Below are 26543 nucleotides of genomic sequence, written 5' to 3' on the forward strand. Positions count from 1 at the left end.
TATTTGGCAGACTGTTTAATGAAATGATACCTGCAAAGGATAAACAATTGGAAGCAAGAATGCTTTCAGTAACAAATTACCAAGTCAGGCTTTATAATGGCCTGTAGAGCTTCAGGCCTCTCCACCCACATTCCAACATTCAAAATGGCAGCATCCCTCGATTCCCAATTCTCAGCCTCATCGTGGTTGCCAGTGTAAAGATGAAGGCAAGTGGAGGAGCTGTGGCTTGTGGCTTTCATTCATCTTCATCGTCGTCTTCATCTCCCTCTGGGACTGCTCTCAGATCTTCCTGGATGATTTCCTCGATGTCACATTCCATTGAGGAGCTCTGGCTGACACAGCTGGCCACAGTGGAGCCCGTAGACTCGTGGGTCTGGCTGGGACACAATACCTTGGGTAGACCGCGTATCTGCCGTGTCCTAGGATGGACACAGTGTGTACCAGGAACATAAGGTTCTACAAGATGCAAGGGAATTCTTTGTTATTATGGAATATTAACTTGGAGCCACATTTTAAAACCAGCCTGGTAGGGATGGAATGGTCTCAATCACTTTGTCTTCTTGGGCAGTGTGATCTTGACATTTTGAGAATGTCAAGAATGACATCTTAGTGTTGGTTGCTGCAAGTTATGTTTAAGTTGAGAGGTGCTGAATGGCTTTTTAGTGGCACTGTCAAGATAGATAACTAAGTATTTAGTAGAATCATGTTGTGATGTTTCTTCAAGTTTGAGTTATCAACCAGTTTCCTCCCAAAGTCCAAAGATTAGATTACATTACAGTGTGGAAACAGGCCCTTCGGCCCAACAAGTCCACAACGACCTGCCACCCCTACATTTACCCCTTACCTAACACTACGGGCAATTAAACACGGCCAATTCACCTGACCCTGCACATCTTTGGACTGTGGGAGGAAACCGGAGCACCCGGAGGAAACCCACGCAGACACGGGGAGAATGTGCAAACTCCACACAGTCAGTCGCCTGAGGCAGGAATTGAACCCGGGTCTCTGGCGCTGTGAGGTAGCAGTGCTAACCACTGTGCCACCGTGCCGCCCACACGATGTGCAGGTTATGGTAGATTGGCCATGCTAAATTGCCCTGTAGTGTCCAGTGATGTGCAGACTAGGTGGGTTAGCCATGGGTAATACAGGGTTACAGGGGTGGATCTGGGTGGGATGCTCTTCAGTGTTGACTTGATGGGCCAAATGGATTGCTTCCTCATGGTAGAGATTCTATAATTGTCCGATTTTGACTAGAAATTAATTTTTGAGGAGGAAGCCCCTTATTTAAGAATGGACCCACCTGCATTAGAAACAGTTCAGAGAAAGGTTCCCAGGATGAAGGGTTGATCTTATGAGGAAAGGTTGAACAGGTTGGGCCAGTGTTTACTGGACTTTAGAAGAATGAGTGTTGATCTTTCTGAAGTATGCAATACCTTGAGGGGAGTTGACAGGATGGATACTGAAAGGATACTTTCCCATGAGGGAGAGACCAGGTGGAGATGAGGAGAGATTTCTTCTCTCTGTGAGTCATTCGAACTCCCCTCTCCAGAGAGGGGGAAAGGTGGGATCATAGGCAGAGGTCAGTAGATTCTTGACTAACAAGGGTATTGGGTCAAGGTCAAAATCAGCGCAACCTCAATCTTTCCAAATGGCAGTTCTGCTCACAGATGCAAGATATCTCAGTGTGCTTCTCATTAGGTCAGGCCTAATTACCCTTAGCAAGGTGTACTGAGCCAACTTCTTCAACCATTGCAGTCTTGCGTGTTGCAGGGACACACCCCATGATGTTAGGAAGGCAGCTGTGTATGATTTTAACCCAATGGCAATGAAAGAACGGCCAATCTAGTTCCAAAATTGGGATGGTGAGTGGCCCAGGAGGTGATCTTCCCATGTATCTCCTCCCCTTGTCCTTCTAGTTATCTCAATTATCAAAAGTGCTGTTGAAGAAGGCTTAGCAAGTCTCAATAGTGCATCCACATAAGCTGTCACAGTGCACCAGGAAAGGAGAGATTGAACTTTTAAGCAGGTGCATGAGGTGCCGATCAAGTGGGCTGCTTTGTCCCAGACAGTATCGAGTTTCTTGAGTGTTGTTGGAACTGCACCCATCCAGGCAAGTGGGGAGTATTCCATCACACTCCTGACTTGTGCTTTGTGGAAGGTGGACAGACTTTGAGGAGACTCTACAATCTCTGGCTATACAAACTTAACTGCAGCTCGAGGTCTCCCTTTGGAGTGTTGAGTGGAAAATTGGACCTTTTCCAGTCAGTATGGAGAAAACAGAAAAATAAAATATTGCAATTGATTGTCGAACAGACCTTACTATATAAATGCCAGAACTAATTTACTTCAGTAAAAAGTCCAATAAACAGGCACTTATCCGAATACTGCGGCTCAGTGTCAACTGTTACCAGCTAATGTTCCTGTGAACTATTATGGTAAAGGTGTTATATAAATGCAGGTTGTTGGGTTTAGAAAAACAATGAAAAGCACTGATGGGCAAAAGGCTTTCAACTTTTGAAACAAAGCACACAGACCCTCAAAGTGGCCGAGGAAAGAAAGTTGTATGCAAGTAACATTCGTGCCACCCAATGTTCAATAAGAGAGAATGTAACCATTGGCTCATTGGTTCATTACAAACACTGAACCCTCTCCCACGATCAAAATCCTGGGTATTACCATTGATCAGAAACTGAATTGGACTGGTTGTATAAATACTACATCTACAACAGCAGGTCAGAGGCTGGGGATTCTGTGGAAGATAACTCACCTCCTGACTCTACAATACCTGTCCACCATCTACAAGGCACCGGTCAGGAGTGTGATGGAGTAGTCCTCACCTGTGTGGATGGGGGCAGCTCCGACAACACTCAAGAAGCCAGATACCGTCCTAGACAAAGCAGCCCCCGCTTGATTGGCAACACACCGACAAACATCCACCCCTCCTACTGTCGAGACTCACGAGTGGCAGTGTGCAAGACGCATTGCAAGATGCTCACCAGGGCTGCCTTGACAACAGCATCTGAACCCGCAGCATTTAGCCCCCAGGAGAACAAGGGCAGAAGACACATAAGAAAGCTACCATCCACAAGTTTCCTTCTAAACCACTCATTGTCCTGCCTGAGGAATAATCACCATTCCTCCTGTGTCCCCACACCCTAAGGACTGCAGCAGTTCAAGAAGGCAGCTCACCATCACCTTCTAAAGGGCAACTAGGGACAGGCAAGAAATAATGGCCTGGCCAGTCTCACCCTCACCCCACAGAGGAATACATTTTTTTAAATGGTTATTGAAGTGAGTTTGCTACCTTGTCGGTTGCAACAGTCCTCAGCACAGCAGCCATGCGTATTCCGACTCCTGTTGTCCGGTCTGAACTGATTCTGTTCAGGTGGAATGATCTGGATGGGAAAGACAATACTCCGGCATCTGTAGCATGGTGCAGGGACCCCCATCTGTCCATAGCCCCTGTCAAGGTGAGAGACAGTCAGCATGACCATGGATTACCAGTTGCCATCTCTGGCTAAATTCCTGGAGGCTTCATCAACCTCTGCCACCATGCTCCCGTATCTTAGGACTTATCAACCTTCACTGCCACTAATTTATCAAACACAACCTTCTTACTAAGACCAAATTCCTTTCAATCCTCATTCTCCCGAGTCCTTTGGACCTTCAATTCTGGGATATTTCTTGAATTTTGCACACTGAAGGTAAAGAGAAATTAATCACTTACTTTATCTGCCATTTCTCTATTCCCCATTATATATTCTCCTGACTCTGCCTGTAATGGAACCACATTTATTTTAGCTAAATGTTTGAGCCAACTGTTTCCTTTTCACATACCTGCAGAAGTTTGCTTGTGATTTTTTTTTACTAGTTTTCATTTATATTCTACTCTCTCTTTCTTCATCAGTGTCTTGGTTTCCTTTGTTGTAATGAAAAATCCTCCCAGTCCTGAGGTTTGCCACTATTTCTGGCAACTTTATAAGCCTTTCTATTAAATCATTTACAATCCTTCACTTTCATTGTTTCCCAACGTTGACTAACATTTTTCATTTACTTTGAATTCTCTAAAAACTATTGCTTATTGACCATCATATCTTTTAATGTCTTTTTCCCAATCCACCTCAGCCAATTTGTCCCTCATTTCTTCAGAATTTCTTTGTTCACATTTAACACGCTGGCTTCAGATTGAATTATTTCACTTTCTAAAAAGGTTCTTTCACTTCAAGATTATTCACTTGCCTTTCCTTGTTACGTAAGTTCAAAAATAGTCTGTACTTTAATTGTTTCTTCAACATGCTACTCTAGGAAATCACTCCTAACATGTTCCGGAAACTCAGTCTTCATTGTATCAGTGCTCAATTTTATCACCCTATGATTCAGAGACACTCCTGATCCAACACTGACACTTCAGAGGAAGGCAAGAGGGATCTGGTTAATCCACTGCAGGGAGAAGCTTAATAGGACTCTTCACTAAATGAACAGAAAGTCGGAGAATCCAGTTCCTAAATAGCAAAGGGAAGGAAAGGTTGACTCACTCTGTACTGGCTCAGTGCCTCTTCAAGTTGAGACTAGAACATGGTCTCTAGTTACAAAGTTAAAATCCACTGGGGTTTCACACAAGATAGAGTGACCATTGGCTCAGGGTCAGATAGACTGGTTTCTGTTCTAATTAGCCCCGGAAATCAGAGACCTCAGATAGGAATCTCCTGTGCATCGATTGGCTGTGGTTAACCTCATTTCTCTATCTACGGGGTGGAGGATGGGTTGGAGGATGGGGCGTCTTTAACATTGTCAGCTTTAAGACCATCTTTGGAAGATGTAAACTGTGAAGCCCACCTACTTAGCTGCTTCCTCAGCAAACAAGTACAGTTGGCTCGGCCAAATGCAGAAAAGGGTTCTGACTAATAAACCGTGGAAGGTCACAGGGTGACACACCAGCAACAGGGGCCAAAGGTGCTCAGTCATGATTTGGAGGTGTCAGTGTTGGACTGGGGTGGACAAAGTTAAAAATCACACAACATCAAGTTATAGTCAACAAGTTTGTTTGGAAGCACTAGCTTTCGGAGCGCTGCTCCACAACCACCTGATGAAGGAGCGTCGCTCCAAAAGCTAGTGCTTCCAAATAAACCTGTTGGACTATAACCTGATGTTGCGTGATTTTTAATTTAGAGGTGGTGAGTCTCCCAAGGCCTGCATTGTCTCCCAAGTTATTTCAGAGCGCTCTATGGTCTGCAGCCCAGTGGAAATGAGCAAAAGCTATCCCCTGATATCACCGACACTTTGAATGTATGAGACTGAATGACCCAACCTGAAAGAGTGACTGCAGTTTTGGCAAATGTACATAGCAAGACCCCATTCGTTATCTCTGGGCACCGCATCATATCTTCTTTTGCAGTAACGACATCGTGAGACCTGTGGGAGACTGATTTCATTAACGCTGCAAACCCAGTGCTCCTTGCAACTCAGTTTAAAATAAAATAAACATGACGCTGGGAGGTAAAAACTCTTCAGAAATGTCTAATTACACAGAACATGCAGAGACAAATCATTTAGCTCCTTACAAACCTCCTCCCTATCCCCTTCCCTTCAAACCACCCCAAACTGATCAACATGTTGAGGTTCACCATAAAACTAGACAATTATTTGCAAGAGACATTAACAATAAAATTACCTGTTTCCTCTCTGGTACCTCTCTCCACCAACTTCGATCACAATCCAAGCATGAGAACTGTCTTTGACTGCAGGGAATCTCATTTCTCTTTGCCAAGTCAAACGCTCGCACATTATCCTCAGTCAATGGTAGAGCTTTCAACCGGTCTGCAATGTCCTAGTTGAAAGAAGTGAAAGTCAATCTCCAGGACTCTTATATGGTCATAGAGCTGTACAGCATGGAAACAGACCCTTCGGCTGACATCTGCAGAATAACACCCAACTGGTAGGCAAACCAAACCACCCAAGAAGCTCAGTACCATCCAGTTGAAAGGAGCCCCACTGGTTTAGCACCTCCAGCGTAATCGCCAACGTCCAATTCTTCCCCCACCGACGCTCAGTAGTGCATCATCCACAAGTTTAGGTTAGATTACTTACCGTGTGGAAACAGGCCCTTCAGCCCAACAAGACCACACCGGCCCACCGAAGAGCAACCCACCCAGACCCATTCCCCTACATTTACCCCTTCACAACGGGCAACTTAACATGGTCAATTCACCTAACCTGCACATCTTTGGACTGTGGGAGGAAACCAGAGCACCCAGACACAGGGGGAATTTGCAAACTCCACACAGACAGTTGCCCAAGGTGAGATTTGAACCCAGGCCTCAGGCGCTGTGAGGCAGCAGTGCTAACCACTGTGCCACTGTGCCACCCATGATGCACTGCAGCAAATCACCCACCAACAACATATTGCAAACCGATTTGGAGACGCCAGTGTTGGATTGGGGGGGACAAAGTTGAAAATCCTACAACACCAAGGAATAGTCCAACAGGTTGATTAGGAAGCACAGGCTACCTGATCACAACCACCTGATGAAGGAGCGGCACTCAGAAAGCTCGTGCTTCCAATTAAACCTGTTGGACTATAACCTGGTGTTGTGTGATTTTTAACTTTGCAAACTGATGGCCCCTTCCATCGTGAAGAACAAGGGCAGCAGATACATAGAACACCACCCCTTCCAAATTCCCCTCTAAATCTTTCACCAGCCTGACATGGAAATATATCATCTTTCCTTCACTGTCATTGGGTCTAAATCCTGGAATTCCATCCCTAACGGCATTGTGGGTTAACCCACAGCAGCGGTTCAAGAAGGCAGCTCACCCCCACCTTCTCAAAACCGATCAGAAGTGGACAATAAAAACTGGCCCAGCACACAACCCCTACCATGCAGAAAGAGTCTTTTCAGCCTATTGAGTTGGCATTGACCTTCCAAAGAACATCCACCCTCCCCACAACCCTGCATTTACCATGGCCAATCCATCCTAAACTGCACATCCTTAGATTGCAGGAGGAACCCATGCAGACACAGGGAGTACTTGCAAACTCCACACAGACAATCGCCCGAGGCTGGGATCGAACACAGGTCCCTGGTGCTGTCAGGTAGCAGTGCTAACCACTGAGCCACTGTGCCACTTCATGGGTGAATCAAAAAGTATGTTCCTTCCTCCCGCTATCCTAATCTTAATCAGCAGGAATAATAGGCTGCGAGTAACCGAAACGTCGATTCTCCTGCTCCTTGGATGCTGCCTGACCTGCTGCGCATTTGCAGGAACACATTTTTCAGCTTTATACCACTTATATCAAACTTGCTCCTGAATACATTGCCCCACTGGTGAATTATGTACCTGGAGGACTTGGTCAACATTGTCTTCATTCTGTGAAGAAATAAATAAAGTCTTAGAGTCAGAGAGTCATAGAGATGTACAGCATGGAAACAGACCCTTCGGTCCAACCCGTCCATGCCGACCAGATATCCCAACCCAATCTAGTCCCACCCACCAGCACCCGGCCCATATCCTTCCAAACCCTTCCTATTCATATACCCACCCAGATGCCTTTTAAATGCTGTAATTGTACCAGCCTCCAGTGTGAAAAGTCTTGTCAGACAGGTCCTTCTGGCATTACAAAGAGAAACTCTGCATTTCTATAGCATCTTACATGCCTGAAAGCTCCTTACACCTGAGAAGATGATGTTGAAGATGAGGCCTTGCTGTAATCTTGGAATCTAATCCAGTTTTCTATCTGACAGATGGCAGGTAGGGGGCGATCTTTTTGTGGGATGTTGATTGGGAGATAAAAACTGTCCAGGACACCGGTGAGAACTCACTCTGCTCCTCTTCAGAATGTTTCCACAAAGAGTTTTTCACTAACCCAGAATAGGACAGACTGGGCCTAACTTCAGTACCTCAGTGGAGAGGTGGTTTCCCATTCAGTGCAGCTCTTCCCTCATTACTCGTGTCAGCCTCAACTTTCATGAACTTTGCTATTATCTTCCCACTCACAGATTGCTACGAACTAAACCACATCATCAAGACCATTTCAGATTATCGACAATGAGGACCCTTTTGAAATGTGTCCAATTGTTAGAGAGGTGGCATCCAACATACACACAGTGAGATCCCACAAACAGCAATGGGATAAACAACCAGATAGTTGTCTTTTTTCTCTGAGGTGGTGCTGGCTGAGTTAATATTGACTGAGAAACCAGGAGAATTCTTTGAAGTGCTCTGTGGGATGCTAGACAAGCAGAGTCGTGCTGGAAAAGCACAGCAGGTCAGGCAGCATCCGAAGAGCAGGAAAATCGACATTTCTGGCAAAGGCCCATCATCAGGAATGAGTCTGGGAGCCTACGGGGTGAAGAGATAAATGGGAGGGGGGTGGGGCTGAGGGGGAGGTAGCTGAGAGTACAATATATGGATGGAAGTGGGGGTAAACATGAATCTTGAGATTAGAGATAGAAGTTGGATTAGTCTCGATCACGTTGGCATAAATAGGGAAGATGTGTTGGGTAGGCTAGAGGTTATTAAGGTGGACAAATCCCTAGGACCGGATGGGATCTATCCTGAGTTGCTGAGGGAGGCGAGAGAGGAAATAGCTGGGGCCCCGACAGATATCTTTGTGGCATCCTTAAATACAGGTGAGGTGCCAGAGGACTGGAAGGTAGCTCATGTTGTTCCCCTGTACAAGAAGGATAGTAGGGATATTCTGGGTAACTACAGACCAGTGAGCCTGACGTTGGTGGTGGGAAAGTTGCTGGAGAGGGTACTGAGGGATAGGATCTATTTATATTTAGAAAAGAATGGGCTTATCAGTGATAGGCAACATGGTTTTGTGGGGGGAAGATTGTGCCTTACCAACTCAATAGAGTTCTTTGAGGAAGTGACCAAGTTGATAGATGAAGGAAAGGCTGATGATGTCAAATACATGGACCTTAGTAAGGTGTTTGATGAGGTTCCCTCTAGAGCGAATTATACAATGAAAGGAAGAGCCTTGGGAAAAGTTGATGGGCAGAGAGATCTGGGAGTGCAGGTCCATTGTACCCTGAAGGTTGCTGCACAGGTGGATAGAGTAGCCAAGAAGGCATATGGTATGCTTGCCTTCATTGGATGGGTGTTGAGTATAAGAGCTGGCAAGTCATGGTAAAATTGGACAGGACTTTGGTTCGGCTGCATTTGGAATACTGTGTACAGTTCTGGTCACCACATTACCAAAAGGATGTGGACGCTTTGGAGAAGGTGCAGAGAAGGTTTACGAGGATGGGGTTGCCTGCTATGGAAGGTGCTAGCTATGAAGAGAGGTTGAGTAGGTTAGCTTTATTTTCATTAGGAAAAAGGAGATTGGGGGGGGGACCTGATTGAGGTTTACAAAATCATGAAGGGTATAGACAGGGTGGATAGAGACAAGCTTTTTCCCAGGGTTAAGGATTCAATAATGAGAGGTCACGCTTTCAAGGTGAGAGGTGGAAAGTTTAAGGGGGATACACGTGGCACATAGAGGGTGGTAAGCGTCTGGAACGCATTGGTAGAGGCAGGCACGGTAGATTCATTTAAGATGCGTCTGGACAGATGCATGAGTAGGTGGGGAGCAGAGGGATACAGATGCTTAGGAATTGACTGACAGGTTTAGACAGTACATTTGGATCGGCTCAGGCTTGGAGGGCCGAAGGGCCTGTTCCTGGGCTGTAAATTTTCTTTGTTCTTTGTTCTAAAGGTTGGAGGGGAGGGTGGAGTGGATAGGTGGGAAGGAAGATGGACAGGTAGAACAGGTCGTGAGGACATTGCTGAGCTGGAAGGTTGGAACTGGGGTAAGGTGGAGGGTGGGGAAATTACGTTGATGCCCTCGAGTTGAAGGGTCCCGAGGCAGAAAATGAGGCGTTCTTCCTCCAGGTGTCGGGTGGTTAGGAAGCAGCGATGGAGGAAGCCCAGGACCTGCATGTCCTTGGCGAAGTGGGAGTTGAAGTGGGGCGGTGTGGTTGAGTGGTGCGGCATCCTGGAGATGATCTCTGAAGCGCTCTGTGCGGAGGCGTCCTGTCTCCCCAATGTAGAGGAGACCGCACCGGGAGCAACAGATACAATAAATGACATGTGTAGAAGTGCATGTGAAACTTTGATGGATGTGGAAGGCTCCTTTGGGGCCTTGGATGGAGGTGAGAGGGTGAGGTGTGGGTGCAGGTTTTGCAATTCCTGCGGTGAGAGGGGAAGCTGCCGGGAGGAGAGGGTGGGCTGTTAGGGGGCATGGACTTGATGAGGGAGTCCTGATGTGCTTTTCCAGCACCACTCTAATCTTGATTCTAATCTCCAGCATCTGCAGTACCCACTTTCGCCTGTTAGACAAGCAGTTGAGGGAGAGGCTAATAGAGGGTTACAATAGTAGATTCAGTCTGAGAAGGGTGGTTGGCTGGAGCTTCACACTGTTATGGGTTGGTAGAGCCGAACAGTTGGTTTCTTCGTTCTGCATCCTACGTAACCCATGTTATGGTTTGGAGGGTAAGAGTGACCTTAATCTAATAGCTCATCAGCCCTTGGCCTACAGTCACTGCCCTTGGACTCTCTCCATAATGGAAACATTTCCTCTGTGTCTAACCCATCAAACCCATCCACTGTCTTAAATGGCCCAAAATACAGAGCCAAAAATGTTGAGAAATTAAAACAAAATCAATCACCTTTTGAGGGACGTATCTGGCTCCAAACAACTAAAACCCTGAGTATCCCATCCTTCACTTTATTCCTGTGCATGGTGGAGCACTCACTTTTAAAGTTACTATGAACAATTGGAACTGGGTCAGTCATTCTATGATCGTTTGTTGTTTTGAGGCTTTTGTTGAACAATCTACCTTTAAATGCAGTAGAAAAGACAGCACAAAGAGAATGAACTTTACCACATCCTCTGCAGCAGGCTCTCCCTGGTTCTCAGCTTCACCCTCTGATTCTGAAAGAAAGAAACCTGTCGCAGTTATGTTTGCTTCAGTGGTCTGGTTTCGCTCGGCCGGATCACAGACACTAGGAGCACAGTTAGGCCACTGGGGCCCTCGAGCTCTGCTTCCCCATTCACACTGTTCAATCTGATCATGGGGCAGTGTGATGGCTCAGTGGTTAGCACTGCTGCCTCACAGCGCCAGGGACCCAGATTCGATTCCAGCCTCAGGCGACCGCCTGTATGGAGTCTACACATTCTCCCCGTGTCTGCGTGGGTCCCCTCCGGGTGCTCTGGTTTCCACTCACAGTCCAAAGGTGCATAGGTTGGGGTGGATTGGCTGTGCTAAATTGCCCGTAGTGTTCAGGGGTGTGTAGGTTAGGTGCATTATTCCGGGGTAAACGTAGAGTAATGGGGAATGGGATTGGGCGGGATACTTTTCAGAGGGTCGGTGTGGACCTGTTGGGCTGAAGGGACTCTTTCCACACTGTAAGGATTCTAAAATTCAAAATGCCAGCTTGCTCCATTGATGCTATCTTCCAGTTGCCTCCCCATACCCCTTGACACCTTCAAAACCTAAAAATGTATCCAATCTCTTTTGTGAATATATTTAGTGGTTTGGCCTCCCTGTTCTTTGGGTGAAGAACATTTTCTTCATCTCAGTCCTAAGAGTCAGCCATATTGGACAAACTGGTTTGTCTCTTACATTTCCATGTTGCCCTGGAGTCCACCCACCCATTACTATTCCTCCCTGCCGAGAATAAGGCCGCAAATGGCGTTTTCATTGCCGTGCCCACCATCCCTTGGAGAAAGATTTTTTTGTAAAACTCAGGTTCTTTGGATAATGGGGAACGAAGAAGCTAAATTCTCCACTCGTACATGAGTTCCTGGAATCCATAACTGGTGCTTGGGATCCATGTTCTCTAATTCCACTTATTTTTGCCGCAAAAGAAAAATAAAGACCTCGGCTGCCCAAGGAGGGTTTGGTCAGTGTTTCTTCTCTCTGCCAACCTTTTGTTGTTAACCTTCTGCTTTTCAGAAGGTGTAGGTGCCAGGCCAAGCAGTGTCCCCACAGCCATTCTCCATCCAATCAACCAACAAGGCACTGCGCCTTGGAATCACATGACAGGCAGCTCGAAAACAAATGCTGTTCCTGAATGAACCTGCTCAGACAGGCTGCTGGAGGTCGCCTATAGACAGGGACACCACCACGCGGCCGATGAACACTACAAAGTCGAACTGCAACTGATGCTCTCACGTATGCACCTCTGGGATATGGTATTGGTCAGAGATCAGATAAGTGAACCCTCTGTAGTTTTTACCACCTTGGCCAAATGCGTGGCATTCCTGCAACCTTACCCTCCCCAGCCCTGCTGACTGCACAGACTGATGTTAGTTAACTCAACACAAGCCCAGCATTGAATCCCAGCTCTTATGCACTCAGTCACCGGCATTGAACTTATCTATATTTTATTTTAGGTTTTCCAGACTGATTCCTGGGATGGCAGGACTGACGTATGAAGAACTTGTGCTCGAAACGTCGACTCTCCTGCTCCTTGGATGCTGCCTGACTGGCTGCGATTTTCCAGCCCCACACTCTTCGACGCTGAGCTTCAGCATCTGCATTCCTCACTTCCTCCCAGTTTGCAGAGAGGCTGGCTTGGGTGGCGCAATATTTGCTGTAGTTTCAAAAGATGAGGGGGGAGTCTCATAGAAACCTATGATACTCCAACAGGAATACAAGAAGGATGTTTCTGTTGACTCAGGAGGCCTGAGCCAATCGTTGTAGTCAAAGGACACAGGGTAGGCCATTTTTTAGATTTTTTTTAGATTAGATTCCCTATAGTGTGGAAACAGGCCCTTCGGCCCAACAAGTCCACACCGACCCTCCGATAGAAACTCATACAGTGCAGAAAGAGGCCAGTTGGACCATCAAGTCCAGGCCAACTTTCTGAACAGAATCCCCTACCCAATCCCCGTAACACTGCATTTCGCATGGCTAACCCACACATCCCTGGACACTATGAGCAACTTCCCATGGCTAAGCCACCTAACCTGCACGTCCTTGGATTGGGGCAGGAAACTGGAGCACCTGGAGAAAGCCCACACAGACACGGGGAGAATGTACAAACTCCACACAGACAGTTGCCCCAAGGGTGGAATCGAACCCGGGTCCCTGGCGCTGTGAGGCAGCAGTGCTGACCACTGAGCCACCTTTAGTCTGAACCGAGGAGGAATTTCTACTCCCAGAGAGAGGGGAATTCTCTGCCACAGAAAGCCGTTGAGGCCTTTTCAAGAAGTGATTAGATACAGCTCCTAGGGATGAAGGGATCAAAGAGAAGGGGAGGAGAAAGCAGATACAGGGAACTGAGTTGGATGATCAGCTGTGACCATATTGAATGCTGGAGCAGGCTCAAAGGGCCAAATGGCCTACTCCTGCTCCTATTTTCGATGCTTCTATTGGAGTTGGAAACGTACCATCATCCAGGTCCTTCAGGTCTAGGATTCTTTGAGTCACCAGTTCATAGTCATTGTTGTACTTTGTCATCAGAGATGTCGCTGTCGGAACAGGAATGTCACTCACATGAAGCATCTCCCTCAACCTGCGGATACTTTTCTCCTGCTGATGTGGAGGAACAGAAAAAGATCGTGTGATAAACATGACTTCAGTTCCAAAGGTGGGCCATCCCAGACTCAAAATGTCAACTCTGTTTCTCTCCCCTCAGATACTGCCAGACCTGCTGAGTTCCTCCAGCATTCTCTGTAGAACATAGAGAATGTGAGTCCTCTGTTTGAGGAAGGCGTGCGAGACAGAGAGCAGAAAACAATGGGACTGTTAGCTTAACGCCAGTCATAAGGAAAATGCTGGAAGCTATTATTCGGAACATTCAGAAAATCACCATGTGATTTGGCAGCATCAACAGGACTTGTGAAAGGGAACTCATGTTTAGTAAAATTTTTTTAGATGTAGGTTTGCTGGCTGAGCTAGAAGGTTCATTTCCAGACGTTTCGTCACCCTCATAAGTAACATCTTCAGTGGGCCTCCGGGCGAAGCGCTGCTGGTAATTCCTGCTTTCTATTTATATGTTTGGGTTTCTTTGGGTTGGTGATGTCATTTCTGGTGGTGATGACATTTCCTGTTCTTTTCCTCAGGGAGTGGTAGATGGGGTCTAATTCAATGTGTTTGTTGATAGAGTTCTGGTTGAAATGCCATGCTTCTAGGAATTCTCATGCGTGTCTCTGTTTGGCTTGTCCTAGGATGAATGTGTTATCTCAACCAAAGTGGTGTCCTTCCTTATCTGTATGTAAGGATACTAGTGAGAGAGGGTCATGTCGTTTTGTGGCTAGTTGATGTTCATGTATCCTGGTGGCTAGTTTTCTGCCTGTTTGTTCAATGTAATGTTTGTTACAGTTCTTGCATGGTATTTTGTAAATGACATTTGTTTTGCTTGTTGTCCTTATAGGGTCTTTCACGTTCATTAGCTGCTGTTTTAGTGTGTTGGTGGGTTTGTGGGCTACCATAATGCCAAGGGGTCTGAGTAGTCTGGCAGTCAATTCTGAGATGTCTTTGATAAAGGGGAGAGTGGCTAGGGTTTCTGGACGTGTTTTGTCTGCTTGTTTGGGTTTGTTGCTGAGAAATCGGCGGACTGTGTGCATTGGTTACCCATTCTCACTAGTATCCTTACTTACAGATAAGGAAGGACACCACTTCGACAGGGACATCACATCCATCCTAGGACAAGTCAAATAGAGACATGCATGAGAATTCCTAGATGCATGGCATTCCAACCAGAACTCTATCAATAAACACATCGAGTTAGACCCCATCTACCAACCCCTGAGGAAAAGAACAGGAATTGACATCACCACCGGAAATGACATCACCAACCCAAAGAAACCCAAACATATAAATAGAAAGCAGGAATTATCAGCAGTGCTTCACCCAGAGGCCCACTGAAGATGTTACCTAGAATGGTGACGAAACGTCCGGAAATGAACCTTCCAGCTCAGCCAGCAAACCTACATCCAGAACTTCAACCTGAGCTACAAATCTTCTCAAAACTGGCTAATTTTTTTTAGATTAGATTCCCTACACTGTAGAAACAGGCCCTTCGGCCCAACTAGTCCACACCGACCCTCCAAAGGGTAACCCACCCAGACCCATTCCCCATATTTACCCCTGACTAATGCACCTAACTCTATAGGCAATTTAGCATGACCAATTCACCTAACCTGCTCATCTTTGGAATGTGGGAGGAAACCCATGCAGACACGGGGAGAATGTGCAAACTCCACACAGAGAGTCGCCCGAGGCTGGAATCGAACCTGGGTCCCTGGCACTGTGAGGTAGCAGTGCTTATTTGAAATCATTGAGGAGATAACAAATAATATAGATAAAGGGAAAACTGCGTATATAGGTTTCCAGAAGGCATTTGATAAAATGCGAACTCAAAATTTGTTTCTGCAAAATATAGTGATATAGAGTCGGAAGGTGTAGAATCTGTCTGGGTAGAGCTGAGGAACCACAAAGGGAAAATGACCCTGAAGGGAGTTGTGTAAGGGTCTCAGCTGTAGTCAGGATATGGGGAAGAAAATAAATCAGGAGGTAGAAAAGATATGTCAGAAAGGCACGATTTCAATAAATCAGGGTGACTTCAATATGCAGGCTGTCAGGGAAAATTAGGTTGGCAGCAGATCTCAAGGAAAGGAATTTATGGAATGTCTACAAGATGGTTTTCTGGAGCTGTGTGCGTGCTAGAGCCCTAAAGGTGATAGGTTGGAGGGGAGGGTGGGGGTGGACAGGTGGGAAGGAAGATGGACAGGTGGGACAGGTCATGAAGGCGGTGCCAAGTTGGAAGGTTGGCTCTGGGGTAAGGTGGGAGGAGGGGAAATGAGGAAACTGGTGAAATCCACATTGATCCTGTGTGGCTGCAGAGTCCCAAGTTGGAAGATGAGGCGTTCTTCCTCCAGGTGTCGGGTGGTTAGGGAGAGGCAATGGAGGAGGCCCAAGACCTGTATGTCCTCGGCAGAGTGGCCACCCACTTGAACTGTCCCACCTGTCCATCTTCCTTCCCGCCTATCCCATCCACCCTCCCCTCTGATCTATCACCTTTACCCCCATCTCCATCCACCTATTGCACTCTCAGCTACCTTCCCCCAGCCCCAAACCCCTCCCATTTATCTCTCCAGCCCCAAGGCTCCCAGCCTCATTCCTGATGAAGGGCTTTTGCCCGAAACGTCGATTCTCCTGCTCATTGGATGCTGCCTGACCTGCTGTGTTTTTCCAGCGTCACACTCTCCACACTGTAGGGAACAGGCCAACTTGATTAGGGAGCTGAAGGTGAAGGAGCTTCAAAGGGGCAGTGACCATCTCATGATAGAATGCACTCTGCAGTTTGATGAGAGAGAAGCTGGAATCAGATGTAACGGCATTACAATTGAGCAAAGCTAACTGCAAAGACACGAGGGAGAAGCTGGCCAATGTTGATTGGACAGGGAGCTGAGCAGGGAACACGGTGAAAAATCAATGGCAGGAGTTTCTGGGGGTAATTTGGGAAGCACGGCAGAAATTCATCCCAAGGAAGAAGAAACGTCTTAACGGGAGCATGAGGTAACCGTGGCTGACTCGGGAAGTCAGGGACAGCATCAAATCGAAATTAAAAGCACACAATGTGGCAAAAATTAGTGGGAAGGCAGAGGATTGGGAACCTTGGAAACACCAGCAGAGGTTGACTGAAAAAGCAAGCAGGAGGGAGAAGATGAAATATGAGGTAGCAATATTAAAGAAGATTGGAAGAATTTTTTTTAGATATCTAAAAGTAGGAGATAAGAGTGGACGTTGGACTTGGAAATGAGCCTAGGGAAATTGTAATGGGTAACAAAGAAATGGCAAATTAACTGACTAGGTACTTTGCCTCAATTTTCACAGTGGAAGGTGTCAGCAGCACACCTGAACTTCAACAGAGTCAGGGACAAAGGTGAGTGGCTATCACTTAGGAGAAGGTACGGGGGAAGCTGAGAGTCTGAAGGTGGATAAACCACCTGGATCAGATGGACTGCACCCCAGGATTCTGAAGGAGATAGCTGAGGAGATTGTAGAGGAATTGGTGGTGATCTTTCAGGAATCAGTGCAGTCATGGAGGGTCCCAGATGACTGGAAAATGGCTTGTTTATGTAGGGAGGGAGGCAGAGGGCAGGAAACTAGAGGCTGGTTAGCCTAATCTCAGTCATTGGTAAGATTAGGGTCCATTATTGAGGATGAGCTTGCAAAGTATTGGAAGTGCACAGTAAAATAGGGCTGCGTCAGCACATGTTTGTCAGGGGGAGGTCATGCCTGACAAATCTGTTAGAATACTTTGAGGAAATAATGAGCAAGTTAGACAAAGGAGAGCCAGTGGATGTGATCTATTTGGATTTCTAGAGGGCTTTGACAAAGTGCTGCACAGGAGGCTGCTAAATAAGGTAAGAGCCCAGGGTGTTAGGACCAAGATACTGGCATGGATAGAGGATTGGCTGACTAAAAGAAGTAGGGATAAAAGGGTCTTTTTCAGAATGGTAACTAGTGACCCACAGAGATCAGTGTTGGGACAACAACTATTCACATTATTCATTAACAATTTGGACAAAGGTACTGAGAGCATTGTTGCTAAGTTTGCAGATGACACAAAAATAGGTGGAGGGGCAGGTAGTGCTGAGGATGCGGGCAGACTGCAGAAAGACTTGGACAGGCCAGGAGAGTGGGCAAAGAAGTGGCAGATGGAATACAATGTGGGAAAGTGTGAGGCAATACACTTTGGTACGAAGAAGAGAAGTATAGACCACTTTCAAAATGGGGAAAGGCTTCAGCAATCTGAAGCACAAAGGGACTGAGGAGTCCTAGATCAGGATCCTCTTAAAGTTAATATGCAAGTTCAGTTAGTAGTTAGGAATGCAATCTTAGCATTAATGTTGAGAGGGCTCGAACACAAGAGGAGAGCTGTATTGCTGAGGCTGTATAAAGCTCTGGTCAGACTGCATTTGGAATATTGCAAGTAGTTTTGGGTCCCATATCAAAGCAAGGACGTGCTGGCATTGGAGGGCATCGAGAGGAGGTTTACGAGAATGATCCCAGGGATGAAGGGCTTGTCATTTGAGGAGCATTTGAGAACTCTGGGTCTGTACTTGATAAAGGGGTGAATTTGATTGAAACTTGCAGAATACTGAGCAGCCTGGACAGAGTGGACCTGGAGCAGGTGTTTCCACTAATGGTAGAGACTTGGACTCTAGAGCACAGCCTCAGAGTGAAGATACAACCCTTTGGAACTGAGATGGGGAGGTGTTTCTTCAGCCAGAGGGCGGTGGCACATATTGGTATAGAGGGCTGTGGAGACCAAGTCATTGAGTGTGTTTAAGACAGAGATAGATAGCTTCTTGATTGGTAAGGGGATCAAAGGTTACAGGGAGAAGGCTGGAGAGTGGGATGAGAAACATATCAGCCACAATCGATTGGTGGAGCAGATTCGATGGGCCTGCTCCTATGTCTTATGGTTCTATGGTCGAAAATAAGAGCTACAGTATAGGGAGTGCCCTAGTAGCATGGCTAGATGATTGATTAACTGGCAGGAGACAGATGAAGCATAAATAGGTGACCTTAGGTTGGCAAGATGTGATGAGTAAAGTGTCATGGGAGTCAGTGGGCCAAAGCCTCGACTATTTACAACTTATCTCAATGATTTTGGATAAAGTGACTGAACAAACAGAAGCTACATTTGCTGACACAAAAATAGGTGGGAATGTAAGTTGTGAGGTGGACATAAAGAACCTGCAAAGGGATATAGTTGGGTTAACCGAGTGAGCAAACATTTGGCAGTGAGCTTATAATTAGGGTAAATGTGAGTGTGCCCGATTTGTCAGGGAGAGTGGAAGAGCAGCACATTATTCAAAGAGAGGAAGAGGTTGCAGAGGGATGCTAGTACATGAGTCACAAAGAGTTAGTCTGCAGGTACAGCAAGTCATTAGGAAGGGAAACGGAATTTCAAAAGGGGGGAAGTTGTATTGCAGTTGTTCAGGGTATGGGTGAGAGCACATCTGGAGTGCTGTGGACAGTTTTGGTCTCCTCAGTTAAGAAAGGATGTAAACGCATTACAGGCAGTTCAGAAACGTTCACCTGACTGATACCTGGGATGACGTGGTTCATGTCATGAGACAACCACTGAAGAATAATTTCATCATTTCTGTTACATCATTGTAAACTTTTGCTATAAATTCTGTGTCTTACAATCTTATTCTCCACAACCACCTGATGAAAGAGCAGTGCTCTGAAAGCTAGTGCTTCCAAAAAAACCTGTTGGACTATAACCTGGAGTTGTGTGATTCTTAACTCTGTACACCCCAGGCCAACACCGGTGTCTCCAAATCATGTTATGAGGGAAAGATTGAAGAGGTTGGACCTACATCCATTGGCATTCAGAAGACTGAGAGAGGTAATCTATTGAAGCATATACTCTGGTGAGAAGGGATGATGCTGAATGGGTGTTTCCTTTGTGGGGGAGACTAGAACTACAGGAACAGTTTATAAAGAAAGAGAATTCCTTATTTTTCAAGAGGGTAACTCTCTTTGTAACTCTCTTCCCCAGACAGCAATTGAGACCAAATGATTGAATATTCCTAAAATTGTGATAGATTTGTTCTTATTCAACAAGAGAGTCAAGGGATCTCTGGACAAGTGGAAACGTGAAGTTGAAGCCACAATCAGATCAGCCATGATCTTATTGAGGGGCGGAGGGGGCTCGAGGGGGCCAACACTGAAGCGTGATAATTGCATTTCCATGTAGCATTTTAGGAAAATGAATTCATTTAGTGCTGGCTTATTCACTCAGGGATGATTACTGCCAGGTTCATGTTGGGTCAAAGAGAGAAAGGCTTACATTTGCATAACGCCTTTTAAAACCTCAGAATATCACAAAGTGCTCTACAGTTTATGAAATACTTTGAAAGCTCAGTCAGTATTGCAACATGAACCGGACACTGTGGGTTATGTGGAAATTCAGACAGGTCTCATGCCTCAGGAAGGAAAATAAACAATCTCACTGACGCCAAGGTCAATGTGACTTGCTAATGTTTCTTTTGTAAGGGACGACAGTTTTGTTTGCTCATTGGGTTGCTGACAGTCACAGGTTATCAGCTCGCTAAGTTCTGTACACTTTCCCGAATTTGAACACAGCTCCGTGGTTGGTTTGACTGTCCACGTGAGGGGTGGGGTGACACTGCATCAGAAGACAGTCTGGAAAGGTGAAAAAGCAGCTGCAGAAATAGTGGGACTAAATTAAAAGAGTAAAACGTACTTTCAGAAAACCCATCAGGATCAGGCTAGGGAAATGAAGGAATGTTCACAGAACATGCAGCGAAACAAGATTCAGTTGAAGATAAGGGATTAATCATTAACTTAATTATTCTTGATTTCCTATTAAAGCTGCAGGGGTAGAACTGTTGGTGAGAGAGAGAGAGGGAGGAAAGGGTACACACTATGATTGTGGGTCATTTGCACTCTGACCCTTTGCTTTGACACTGGGGTAAAACACAGATCAAAAAATGAATAAACTTGCATTGATATAGAGTCCTTCGTGGATGTTCCAAAGCTCACCGTAGAAAGAAACAAAATCACTTTGGAAGTTCATAAGAATACGCAACAAAAAACAAATTTGTGCACAATCTGAACAGCAATGAGACACATCGACTGATCATTTAGTTGGGGGATTAATGTCGCCTATGATGCCGGGTCACTGGGAATCTGCCTCCTTCCCATTCCCACAAAGGTGCGATGGTTTCTGTTGTATTGCCTTGATGAGGTTGGCTTTAGCATCTCGTTGGAAAGACTGTGTTTTGCTCAACAGTGAAATGGCCATCTTCTAGGTCTGGGAGACCACCTCTGAGCCAAATCAACACTTCCCAGCCAACACAAGGGGAGCTACCTCTTGAGGCATTTCCAGAAACTGAGAGGAGAACCTTCTCAGGCCCTGATCGATGTTGGCAAAGGCAGGTCAGCCAGGGAAAGTACGGAGACATCGAAGAAATGACTGCTTGATGTTGATGAGAGACATATGCATCCATTTACACCAATGTCACTTCACTGATTTGCAGTTGACCATTCTCCCATTCACTGGTCAGAAGCTAGACATTCGTGACATTAAAGTCAGCAGGGACACTTGGTAAGTCCATCTCACTGCTGTTCCTCTGGCTCTCTTGGAGACCAGTCACCAACATCTCAGGGCTGCTTGCAAACCTCTCTCCATGGAGATTGGCATTGGACCAGCCATGCCCATCCCCACTCAGCACTCACTTACAATACAGTCCTCTCCTTCTATGCTGTACTTTGGAATACAATGATCCCCTTTCATTGGCATTCCACAGCCAGAGCACTTTGTGAGCAGGCACTAACCTGTTTGATCACTAAGCAGTCACTGACCTTGCGCCTGAAAGCCTCTCTGCCCCACCTTGTCCCTTTGCGCTGTACTGCCACGTTCAGACCCATACGGGATCACAGCACAACCATTCCGCGCAGACATAAAACCCAAGCCTCCTGCTGTGGTGTGACCTTGTTGCTTTCCAAGCTCGTCTGGCTTACCAGCGGAAATGGCTGCCCCCACCCCCAGAGTGGGGAGAGTTAGTGTTTCATTCTCTGAGGGAGGGGAGGGTGGCCTTCATGGCCATGTCACACGCGCCCCTTCCAGGGGCAATCGTGATGAAGCAGAGAGCCACACACAGTACAGGGGAAAGACGTTTGCCATCACAAAATGCTGCACCTTAAATATTGGCCTAACGTGAAAGCCGAAATTCTTGGCCCCCTCAGCAACTCCTGAACACATCATTTGACAGAACAGTTCGACCAAAGCTGGGAGGCAGAAGCAGTGATTTTCCGGTAAGTTCCAACATGTTCTCAAAGTAACAAAGGTCCTGGGGTCTGCAAAAGAGGCAGGAGCTGCCCATCTCCTAGAGGATACGGCAGGGTAGTGGGAACATTGTGCTGAGTGAGGGAATGAGGGTGTGCTTCAGATGGAGCAGCAGCCTACAGCGCAGCAGTGGTTGGGACAAACCCACACTGGGAGGGTTACCCTATGAACCGTACTCAATGGGACGGAGTCGTGTGGAGTCACCACTCACATTCAGATGCTGCTGACATCGGCATTCCTTGGATAATCCCAGCTGTAAGGACTGGGATTTCATTCTGTGCTTCACGATATGTTTAAGGCTAAAAATATATGGAAGCCTCCAGAATATCAGGTTCAAGCATGTAAAGGATAACTATTAGCCCAACAGGGCACATGATGGCTAAGTGGTTAGCACTGCTGCCTCGCAGCACCAGGGACCTGGGTTCGATTCCAGCCTTTGGCGACTGTCTGTGGGGAGTTTGTACATTCTCCCCTGTCTGTGTGGGTTTGCTCTGCTTTCCTCCCACAAACACAAAGATGTGCAGCTCAGGTGAATGGGCTATGCTAAATTGCCCACAGTGCGAGGTGCATTAATCAGGGGTAAGTGTCAGGAAACGGGTCTGGGTGGGTTACTCCTCGAAGGGTCGGTGTGGACTTGTTGGGCCAAATGGCCTATTCCCACACTGTAGGGAATCTGGACAAGAAGATTGTGTGGTGTTAATGACAGCCAGTCTCTGTCCTCTCATCCTTGTAGCTAAAGCTAAAATGACATTCGCTCACCAACAGTCAACATAACATTGACAAATGAGCAAACATATTTCCAATGTACCCTCATCCTTCTTTCCCTCTCACCAGGTCCAGGAGCAGCCCTGGGGTTTATAGCAGGCTGGTGGAACCTGATGGAGTTTCAGCTGACTGTAGGAAATCTGGACAAGAACATTGTGTGGTGTTAATGATAGCCAGTCTCTGTCCTCTCATCCTTGTAGCTAAAGCTAAAATGACATTCGCTCACCAACAGTCAACATAACATTGACAAATGAGCAAACATATTTCCAATGTACCCTCATCCTTCTTTCCCTCTCACCAGGTCCAGGAGCAGCCCTGGGGTTTATAGCAGGCTGGTGGAACCTGATGGAGTTTCAGCTGAGCAACCTCAAGGGTGTGCCTGGAGGACCCAGACGTGCTGAGTATGTCCTGCCCACAGCCAGGTTCACTCTCTTTGACTCGACCTTCCCCAAGGCTGAGAGAGCGGAGATGGAGAGCCCAGCACCTCTGGAGTGTCCAGACAGCAGTCTGTGGAGGAGCCCCGTTTGTAGATACATGTTGCCTGTTCTTACCCCGCTTACTGGCATAACCCTGTCCCGTTGTGAGAAAGGGGTAGGAGTAAGGTCAAGGTCCCTCATCCCCCTCTCACCATGCTGTTGGTGCTAAGGACCAATGGTTAGGAATGAATATAGGATGTTATTGTCAGATACTTCCAGGAAGAAACAGTGAAAAAGTGCGTTGTTGCTGTAATCTGGCTCTATTTTGAGTTACAAAAAGAATAAGAAGAAATTTCTTCAATAGAGTTCATCTTCTATTCAAATTGGACCTGAAGGCTTCTGCAAGTTGTTCCACGGCTGAAAGAGTCCTCACTTTGGGTACAGCAATGACCATGCCAATGCCCCAGGAGACGCTGGCTTCGCTGCTATGACCACAAGGCTGACACAACCAAGAGTCCAGGCTCCGGGCCTACTGCAGCCAAGAGTCCTCACGGTGGGCACTACCAAGAGGTCCAGGCTCCGTGCCTACCACAGTCAAGAGTCCTCATGGTGGGCGCCACCAGAGGTCCAGGATCCGGGCCTACTGCAGCCAAGAGTCCTCACAGGTGGGCACAACCAAAGATCCTGGCTCCGGGCCTACCGCAGCCAGGAGTCCTCACGGTGGGCATCACCAAAGGTCCAGGCTCCGGGCCTACTGTAGCTAGGAGTCCACACCACCATGAGTCTGGGCTTTGGGCCTTCTGTGGACATCGAGCAGCCTCAGAGAGTGGTGGGCCTCGATCTCCATGGGAGCCCCCAAACTGATGACCATTTTCAAGATGGCAGTTGAGTAGGGGGCGAGCTGAGTTCAAAGCTTGTCCACTCCCATCAGATTTTTTTCTCTTTTGTTTCTTCATTTTACTTTCCCTCTTTTTCTTTTCTTCTTCTTTTCTTTTGAGCCTGTATAGTGACGAGTGAAAGAGGAGGCTCCCAGCAGCGGCAGCAGGATTGCCAGGATGAAACGGACATGGTTGCACCCCAATCCGGGATCTCCGAGTGAGTGAGGCGGACTTCCCCCGAGTTGGAGCCACAGGCTAGGCCGAGGCTCCAGATCAGAGTGCCTGAAGGAGGAGAAGTGACGGTCTCGGCACAGCGAGGTGGTCTCCTGGGGAGGTACTCTTGTCCCAATATGGAGTTCTTCTTTGGCGGAGGCTTCCGGCCCAGTATTCCCGGTGTGCCATTCCTGTTCCAGGTATTCCTTCACAATCCCAGTCCATCACAACATGATTTTCATTTATCCAATATTCATCCCTCAAACATCACCCTGAGAAACATCTGGCTGCTTGTGGGATCTTGCTGTGTGAGAACTGGCTGTCGGATTTCCTACAACAATAACTATACATCAAAAGGGGGAGGCGATGGCCTAGTGATATTGTCGCTGGACTTTAACCCAGATAATGTTCCGGCAACCCGGATTAGGATTTTGCCATGGCAAATGGTGGAATTTCTGGAATTAAGGATCTAATGACGATTGTGAATCCATTGTAGATTCTCAGAAAACCCCATCTAGTTCACTAATGTCCTTAAGGGAAGGAAATCTGCCATCCTTACCTGGTCTGGCCTACATGTGACTCCAGACCACAGCAATGTGGTTGACTCCTAACTGTCCTCTTGGTAATTAGGGACGGGCAATAAATGCTGGCCTGGCCAGTGATGCTCTCATCCCGTAAGTTAATAAAGATAAAGTACTTTATTGGTTGTAAAGAGGGGTGCTACATAAAACACTACTTTCTTATCCCTCTCTGCTAATGTACTTTTCTTTGTTTAATTTCAGGTTTCTCTCTGCTCTAGTTGGCCACCTGCAGTTATCAGTGATGTGTTCCATTCTGAGGGGCCATCACAGCATAGCCCCCATTTCTGACTGTGCTCCACCATTTTGAAATCAGTAGCCAAAGCTGCTCCTTTCCCCCCTTCCCCCAACTACTGACACCAACAAACTGACTGTACGACCCATCCACTTCAACTGAAGATCAGCCAACCCAGCGCAGAATGGCCATGCAATCAGGGATCCACCCCACAAAATGCCTGAGCAGTAGTTAGTTAAGCAAGTTATTATTTTGCAGTAGTGTAGACAGTCATCAAGCTTTAAGATTACGTTTACCCACAGGATACAAGTGTGACTGGTTTAAACAGGTTGTTTCCAATCTCAAAAAAGCACGTACTCTCTTGCTTAACTCTCTTCCCATCTCCTTCATCTAAATGTGCTTTAGCCCTCCTGCAAAAGAGTGAAACTCTATCTCGTTGGAGGTGACCAACCTTAGGAACATAGGAAGAAAACCTCCCTCCCCGAAATATTAATCTACCCAAATAGATCATTGCCAATTCCCATAAAAGTACTGCTTTGGTTCCAAACCAACTTTCTATCCTTCTCTAACAAAAATTCTTTCAGACCCAAAGTTTGATTTTTTTATTGCAAAACCCAACCCTACAGTGTAAAAACAGCTTTTATGACAAAATGTTCTAAATTTGGCGTTAATATGTGCTTCCTAGCCTGGCCCTGATGTTATGTTAGGGGTTCCCTGCACCCCAGTCATGTTGTACCACCAAACAGCCTTTCCTTGCAATATTCCAAACACTAATAGACAGCCGTTACTAATATTATCTGGAAAAGGTACCTCGATAGCATCTTCACTGACTTCCATGGTGATGGTCCCATATGAAGACTGAAACAAACAATCTAAAAGGACATATCGAGAGGCATTTGCTGTTCACTGCTTTACATCTGTACTGAATCTTCCTTTCACTTTCAATTTCCTTGTCGGAAGCAGCCAGTACCACGTTGGTACTTTTTTGCTGCATAAATTAAGGTGGAACCGTCTCATTCCTTGCAGCAGTGTCCAGATAAGGCCTCCAGCACTGGACTGTGATTGCGGAGGCATAGGTGGGCACATTGTGGACAACCTCCCCCCTATCACTGCCGAGTGGAGCACCAGAAAGGAGGAAGAACTGTTTCTCGTCATATTTTGATTATTTCTCAATATCTTCTGTAACTCAGAATGGCTCTGGAGTGTGGCAACGTATGACAAATTTCACTATTTACTTGTCAAACACAAGTGACAATAGTCAGTCAACTCAGTGCAGGACTTGGATTTTGATGCAATCACAATATTGGAAGAGGAAGTTAGCATCCTGTGTGCTACCCTCCCCCCGCCACCTCAAATATTTGAATTAGGCAATTTTACAACCGCAAAGTTCCCCTTTCCTTTCCTAAGAAAGGGGTGAAATTTAATCAAACTACTGATGATTTGGCGATTTCACAAGTGTTAGTACCACACACCCTGCTAAACATAAAAACACTTGGAGAGATTTCAAGATCCCTTTAAATTCATTTCCACCTTTTGTTTGATTCCTTTTTCCACCCTGCTATTGGGTAATTGAGTTTTTGATGGATAAATAAATGCCCAATCCAATTAAAACATGCTTCCTGGA

The 26543-nt window shown here is 46.5% G+C and overlaps 1 protein-coding gene across 1 annotated transcript; it reads right to left on the reverse strand.

The window, feature by feature from the left end:
• On the reverse strand, window positions 1-25923 carry LOC122552251 (shiftless antiviral inhibitor of ribosomal frameshifting protein homolog). Its single transcript, XM_043694934.1, has 8 exons — window positions 25730-25923; window positions 13385-13529; window positions 10872-10921; window positions 7339-7368; window positions 5672-5827; window positions 5309-5412; window positions 3305-3462; window positions 1-456 (listed from the first exon to the last, which is right to left on the reverse strand). The coding sequence occupies exons 1-8, from the start codon at window positions 25754-25756 to the stop codon at window positions 236-238; spliced, it is 891 nt and encodes a 296-aa protein (XP_043550869.1). The 5' UTR covers window positions 25757-25923; the 3' UTR covers window positions 1-235.
• Between the last annotated feature and the right edge of the window lie 620 nt (window positions 25924-26543).

This window comes from Chiloscyllium plagiosum, chromosome 8 (genome assembly GCF_004010195.1).
Source record: "Chiloscyllium plagiosum isolate BGI_BamShark_2017 chromosome 8, ASM401019v2, whole genome shotgun sequence".
In the NCBI taxonomy this organism is placed as follows: domain Eukaryota; kingdom Metazoa; phylum Chordata; class Chondrichthyes; order Orectolobiformes; family Hemiscylliidae; genus Chiloscyllium; species Chiloscyllium plagiosum.

Coding starts and splice junctions, on each gene's coding strand:
- LOC122552251 (XM_043694934.1), bottom strand. CDS start 25,756: ATGGAAGTCAGTGAAGATGCTATCGAG. Junction 13,530..25,729: donor TCAGTGAAGATGCTATCGAG/GTACCTTTTCCA, acceptor CCTCCACATCAG/CAGGAGAAAAGTATCCGCAG. Junction 5,413..5,671: donor AGGTACCAGAGAGGAAACAG/GTAATTTTATTG, acceptor AGTCTCCCACAG/GTCTCACGATGTCGTTACTG.